The following is a 6,733-nucleotide window of genomic DNA, read 5'->3' as shown; positions in this document are numbered from 1 at the left end:
GAGACTTGTGTGGCTTCTGGGTGAGGTACTTGCAGTCCTTGGATTTCCGGGAGCCCCTCACTTCTGAGCCTTTGTAGGGAGCACCACGGTGTACCTGCCTTGGAGGAGAATCACTGCGGCTCCGAGAACGACTCTGTGACTTGGACCCACCTGAGGTAGAGCCACTATCACTTTTCCTATGGAGAGGAAAACATCCTTGTGACCAAAACTATGGCCACCTGTCCTAGCCAAGCCCTAACAAAGCAGAGGGGCTGGCAAGGAGACCCCTCTTTTAAATAAATATATAAATACACACACACAAACACTGTTTTTCTTTTTTCTTTCTTTCTTTCTTTCTTTTTTTTTGGTTTTTCGAGACAGGGTTTCTCTGTGTAGCCCTGGCTGTCCTGGAACTCTGTAGACCAGGCTGGCCTCAAACTCAGAAATCCACCTGCCCCTGCCTCCCAAGTGCTGGGATTAAAGGCGTGCGCCACCACCGCCCGGCGAAACCTTGTTTTCGAGTTCGAGGCCAGTCAGGGATAGACTACAGAAAAGAAACCCTGTTTCAAAAAACAAAGGGAAAGACGTAATGGGATCTGATGCACTCTACTGGTGTGTCTGAAGACAGCCACAGTGTGCTCATGTAAATAAATTTTTAAAAAATCTTCAAGAAAAAACAAAACAACAACAACAACAACAAAAAAAAACAAGGCTAAAAAAGAAAACCCAGGGCTATGTTAGCTCAGTGGCAAGAAGCACTGACTGTTCTTTCAAAGGACCCAGGTTCAATTCCCAGTGCCTACATGGCAGCTCAAAACTATCTTGTAACTCCTGCTCTAAGGAATCTGACACCCTCACAGATGTACAAACAGGTAAACACCAATGCAGATAAAAATAAATCATTAAACAAAGAGATAAGGATTCAAAGCCAGGCTGGTCTACAGAGGGATTTCCAGGAAAGCCAGGGCTACAGAGAAACCCTGTCTAGAAAAACAAACAAAATACAAACAAACAAGAGCCAATGTTTCTACTATGCCAAGAGACATCTATGTCCCCTCCTGTTACCCAGAAGTAACACCAGGTTAATGTCTTATGGGTAAGTTCCAGACACACACCTTCTCTTTGGAGAAGCAGACCGTGATGGGGACCTTGAGTAGCTCTGTTCACGACTCCTGCTTTGACTTCGACTCTCCTGCCCTTTTAGCAAGCTGTAAACAGGAACAGAGTAGTTATAGACCTAGAGCATCTTCAGCTTTGGATGTCTATCTAGGCAACAATGAGCATCTTACCCATTTACAGGGCTGTCACCCTTGGCTTTCTTTGGGCCTTCCATTTTCCGTTTGGCATTCTTTACAGAGAGTGGGGAAGACTTGCTCCCTTTCCCTTCTCTTGGGGATTCGACTATATCAAGTAAGAAATTAAAACCACAATCAGAAATCTCTTCAATACAAAACACACTAGCAATGTAAGACAAGACCCTGGGACAAGAATGAAGATACATGGGAGACTCAGACAAGTCTTTTGTTCAGACCAATTTTCCTCAGAGCCCAGTGAGTAAGTATCATATTCTGTGTTCTAACAATATAATCATAGAGTCTAAGTTTAAAAAAGTAATCAATTGACAAGTCAATTTGGTAAATATGATTAAAAAAATGAAACAAGCCAGCATTTTAGAATGGCTGTCCATATTAATATAAAAACAAAACCTTTAGGGCCTCCCTGACTTATTTTAAGAATTACCAACTGATTGCTAGAGATTCGAGCATCAGCATACTACCAAGGTAAACTTCAGGCTCAACTCCAAGAAAGCTGAAACACACATGCCCAAACCAAAGTTGGAAGGTCACAAACTGCTATCCTTTCGAAGGGAATCAACTCTGGACACTCACCCAGCTTGGGAGCAGGTGAGAACCCTGCAGCATTGTCCAGACCTGGCACATTCCCTGGGAGCAGACCCTTTGCTCGGGCCTTTGCTTCTTCGATGGCATGCTTTCTCTTTTCCACTTCACTCTCTAGATGTGTCAAATCAACCTGAAAAACCAGAGTCATCCATTCAGAACCAGATGCTTCTGTCCAAACACAAATACATAACAAACACAAAAACATACAGAGGAACCTTTTTCCGTGTATAGAGCTGCAAGATTTTAAAGCAAATTTCTTGAATTTCTTCTTCAGTTGCTCCAAACAAAAGAAACCAATGTGGACGATTGGGTAAAGGGATCTGTGAACACAAATTATCATCATATTACTTTCCTTAAAGGCAGTGGTGGCACACGCCTTTAATCCCAGCACTTGGGAGGCAGAGGCAGGTGGATTTCTGAGTTCGAGGCCAGCCTGGTCTACAAAGTGAGTTTCAGGATAGCCAGGGCTATATAGAGAAACCCTGTCTGGGTGAGTGTGTGTGTGTGTGTGTGTGTGTGTTATGGTTAGGGTTAGAGCAACTTCAAGGCCAGGTGTAGTGGTTTATACCTTTTAATCTCAGCACTCAGAAAACAGAAGCAGGTGGCTCTTTCTGAGTGTGAGTACAGCCAGAGCTACATAATAGAGACCTTGTCTCAAAAAAATACCACCACCACGACCACCACCAATATAACACTTCAAGGCCAATAAGATTCTTATGGTAACACCTGAAAATAGCCTGCCAGTTACAAAGAAACTGTTGCAAATGAATCTAGTTTGACAAATATATTTAACATTTCCTACAGGAAAAGTATCTACAATCTAGACTAAAACCCAGGCAGCCACATACTTACTTCCAGTGTCCGGGCAGCAAGGTAGATACAGGCACAAGCAATGCTTTCAGGCTGGAACCGCACAAAGACATCTGTGCGAAGGCTGTCATTCATATAGTTCCTGAAACCAAAACCGGGAAGACTGTAATGCCATGGGTAACTGCTACCACCTGTCAAAGGTTGTTATTCCTAAGGGTTCTACACTAGGACTGTGCTGGGTACTCTGGGAGTCCCCACAGGTAACAGGGGACATTCTGAATACACAAAAGAAATAAATCACTGGGGGAAAAAGCTGGCTGAATGTCAGACAATGTTGCTATGAACGAGAACCGACTTGAACTTTACTTTTCCTTCTCTATGACCTGCTATCATGCAAAGCACAATGCTTAGAAAGAAAATGCTACTTAGTTAAAATGTAGTTGATTAAAGAAATCTAAATGTTCAAAATCCATAGTGCAGAGAAACATGCAAACTCAAATGAGAAGGCTGAGCATGAAGCCTCCCAACTGTCAAGACAAGCTGTCTTCCTGTGTTCCTTTTCTTCAGGCAGCATTTGTCGCCCCGTCCTTCTCCAGATGAATGAGCCGCAGCTCCAGGGAGGGAGTCCACTTGGAAAAGGGAAAGGCCCTTGGGTGCAGTTCAGATGCATGGGCACATCATGCAGAGGAGGTCAACACCCAAGGGAATCCTCTTCTCGGGCTTATCAAAGAACGAAACTGTCCCATTTCAACAAGGAGTCTTAAAATGAACATTCATAAAAATCAGACAAAAGCAACAAAACACTAAAAGTGCATCAAACTAAGTACACTTAAAAATGCTATAATACTTTAGATGATATGTAGGTACAAAACTTCACATTTTTAGGAAAGCTAAAGGTCATTTAAAATTGACTACATCTTTAATATTTTCTTTATATATTTAAAATTTATAGGCTAAAACCAAAGGGTATACTAGCTTTATCAACAATGCAAAAACAATTCATGAGAAAACACGTCATGAGGTTATATGCACCGCCCAACATATCCAATGGTACTGCATACCCTAATGTCAGGCTGCACCACATATGAGAGATTTAACAGCTCCCACCCAGTATCTCTGCCCTAAAACCTTAGAGAAGGTAACATTCAAACACACTCTGATATTCTAAATAATACATTCTACAGATGCCTGTAAGAGGCAGCTGGCCTGGAAGCAACACCTCTACACTTAGTAGGGAAGCCAGAATAGTAGCGGCAATACCCATCTCCCAGAAGCCGTTCTGTAGCTAAACAGTTTAAACATTCACAAATAGAAATACAACCATCAATAATTTTACGACTAGTAAGGAAATTTTAGTATTCAGATATATTCATTAACTTTGTTCAAAAAACAAGTGAAATCCTTCAAAAGTATAGTTAAAATTAATGCTACATTTGAAATAAATTACAATATTTTAACTTAAAGATGCACACCTTTACTGGAATGAAGTCCCACTTAAGCTGCTGAAAAGAGCAACTTTAGGGCTTGGGAGAAATGATGATAGGATCCAGTAACAGCCTGAATTCCCACCATGCCAATTTTGTCACTTCAGTTTTTATAGCTTTCTATACAATTTTTTTTTTAAAGAAAGGTATTGCATCTTTATTGCACAGGTACAGCAGTTTTAAAAGAACAAAATTCAAGTCAAGACAGTTATCAATTCTAATTGATACAATTACCAAGCATGACAGGATTAACAAGAAGCACAATCGTCAGAGAACCACAAGCAGCAGTCGGCCATGACTATACTATTGGGTACGCATACCACCAGTCTAGAGCCAGCCTTCGGTGGAGAGCCTGCACTGGATTGGCTGAAGACGGCCGCTGTCCCTGCACCAAAGCGCTTGGACAGCAGAGGAGAAGTCTTAGTCACTTACCCTCAGAGGCTACCCTTTGATTGAAAGAGTACAGAAAAGAAAAGTCAAAACAGGTTCTCTATAAAGCATGTCATAGCACCAGACAATTCAGTCAGCAATATGACCCCTAGACTTAACTCCTGGGGAAAATATACCCCAATACCAAATTGTTACTACAGGCTTCATTCTAGCATATGCCTGCTAAAACCAACCCAGGACTGCAGCAAATCCCCATCTTCCCTTCCCTCAGGGGATACTTCCCCTGGAAACAATACCACTGATTCTGTGGTTTGAACTACCACCTATAACATTTGACAAACCCCCAAGGGAAGCTCATTGACTACTCTCTCAGGGACAGTTGGAAAGCAGGGGTAGGCTACCTACCGTTAAGCCTGTCCCTGTCAATTTGGGGGAGGCTGATGGGTAATTATAGGGCAGATCACTAGGCACTGGGACAATTCCAGCCCATAACCAAGTCATGGGATGACAACCCACTGCCCAAGTGCCTCAAATAATATATTCCTCAACTGCCCTTGCTGGTCTCATGAAACAAGGAAAATCAACTCACCATGCAGTCTGGACCAGGTGTTGATTACGCTCACATTCTAACACCTGAAGGTACATAACGATTATCTGGAAGATATGGGTCAGGGAGTTATTACCAAAAACTTCAGGATCAAGAACTCAGATCTTGGTGTCCATGCAGCAAAAGAACCTCAAGCTATACCCCGGGGAGTTCCTGGTGACATCCGGCAGACAGCTCAACTTTTTGTGATGTGCTTGCTACCTGCTTTTATAGTTGGGCAGAGTGCAACCAAGTGAAAACCAAGCAGCACCCCATGGCACTGAAGGCCTTGTTTCCCATATGGTTCATTTTCATTCTCGTTGACCTTTTCCACCAATGAGATTAGCCTACCCTATACATCCCTGTACCCCAGTAATCAAATAGTACAAAATAACATTCAAAAAAGTAAGAAAAGCATGTAAAATATTTAGTGGACAATTTATAAGAATTTAATCCCAGAAACTGAAAAATGCAAGAAAAGAAGTCAAGGCTACAGAAGTAAACATGAACATTTATTGGGTTTCGTCTGTTGAGGCAGGGTCTGGCTGGCCTAGAGCTCAAAATGGAGACCAGGTGGTTTCAAACTCAGATCTGCTTTCCTTTTGCCTCCAAAGTGCTAGGATTAAATATGTGTACTACCTCACCCAACTATGCCTGAACTTTTAAAGAAATTTTTAGTTTAGCTAAACTAGATGAGACACCAATTAAATAGTACAATAAACTCACTTCTACTCAGCATGTGCTTAGACTTTTTTGGTTTATTTTAAAATAAAAGAATTCAGAATTCTTCCTGTTCTACCACAGAACATATTAAAGCCATTACTAAAATATAGTCAAGAGGTGGATTAAGTTCTTATAAGCTTAGTCAGTAAAGTGTTCACTTCATAATCCCCAGAATCCATATTAAAATGCTGGATGTGGTAGCTCACACTTTTTTGTTTTGTTTTGTTTTTTCAAGACATAATTTCTCTGTGTAACAGAGTCCTGGCTTTCCTAAACTTGCTTTGTAGGGAAGGCTGGTCTCAAACTCAGAAAGATCACCTGCTTCTGCCTTCCAAGTGTTGAGATTAAAGTTGAGTGTCACAACACCCAGCAGTGACTCACTGTTTTTTAAAGAAATATATTCATTCTTATTTTATGTGCATTGGTGTTTTGCCTGTATGCTAGCGTGAGGGTGTCAGATCCCCAGGCATTGGCGTTGCAGACAGTTGTGAGCTGACATGTGGGTGCTAGAAACTGAACTCTGATCCTCTGAAAGAACAGCCAATCCTCTTCACCGCTGTGCCATCTATCCAGCCCCCAGTGACTCACATTTTTAATCCCACAACTTGGGAAGTAGAGGGGCTCATTGGCCAGTCTAACCTAACTGGTAAGGTCCAGGCCAACGAGAGCACTTGTCTTAGGAGGAAGTATTCCTGGAAATTTTCCTCTGGAGTCCAAAATGTACTTGCACACATATGCACTTAAAATTTTTACTGTTGCTGGGTGGTGGTGGCGCACGCCTTTAATCCCAGAACTTGGGAGGCAGAGGCAGGTGGATTTCTGAGTCCGAGGCCAGCCTGGTCTACAGAGTGAGTTCCAGG

At 42.1% G+C, this 6,733-nt stretch overlaps 2 protein-coding genes across 2 annotated transcripts in view; both read right to left on the bottom strand.

The window, feature by feature from the left end:
* Window positions 1-4,591, bottom strand: part of LOC116095812 (cyclin-L2-like) — a 5,482-nt gene extending 891 nt beyond the window's left edge. The window contains exons 1-7 of the mRNA XM_031377049.1: window positions 4,495-4,591; window positions 2,733-2,832; window positions 2,096-2,200; window positions 1,869-2,010; window positions 1,269-1,380; window positions 1,095-1,187; window positions 6-176 (exon numbers count right to left, since the gene is read on the bottom strand). Of these exons, the coding sequence (XP_031232909.1) occupies window positions 6-176; window positions 1,095-1,187; window positions 1,269-1,380; window positions 1,869-2,010; window positions 2,096-2,200; window positions 2,733-2,825 (716 nt within the window). The 5' untranslated portion in view covers window positions 2,826-2,832; window positions 4,495-4,591. The remainder of the gene's footprint in view (window positions 1-5; window positions 177-1,094; window positions 1,188-1,268; window positions 1,381-1,868; window positions 2,011-2,095; window positions 2,201-2,732; window positions 2,833-4,494) is intronic.
* The window catches only part of LOC116097155 (cyclin-L2), an 8,302-nt gene continuing 4,596 nt past the window's right edge, over window positions 3,028-6,733 (bottom strand). The window contains exons 5-6 of the mRNA XM_031379794.1: window positions 5,154-5,218; window positions 3,028-4,620 (exon numbers count right to left, since the gene is read on the bottom strand). Coding sequence (XP_031235654.1) covers window positions 4,599-4,620; window positions 5,154-5,218 — 87 coding nt within the window. The 3' untranslated portion in view covers window positions 3,028-4,598. The remainder of the gene's footprint in view (window positions 4,621-5,153; window positions 5,219-6,733) is intronic.

Source organism: Mastomys coucha, unplaced genomic scaffold (genome assembly GCF_008632895.1).
Source record: "Mastomys coucha isolate ucsf_1 unplaced genomic scaffold, UCSF_Mcou_1 pScaffold18, whole genome shotgun sequence".
NCBI classification, from domain to species: Eukaryota; Metazoa; Chordata; class Mammalia; order Rodentia; family Muridae; genus Mastomys; species Mastomys coucha.
Note: the sequence above shows the minus strand (reverse complement) of the source record. Positions and strands in the feature narration are given on the sequence as shown.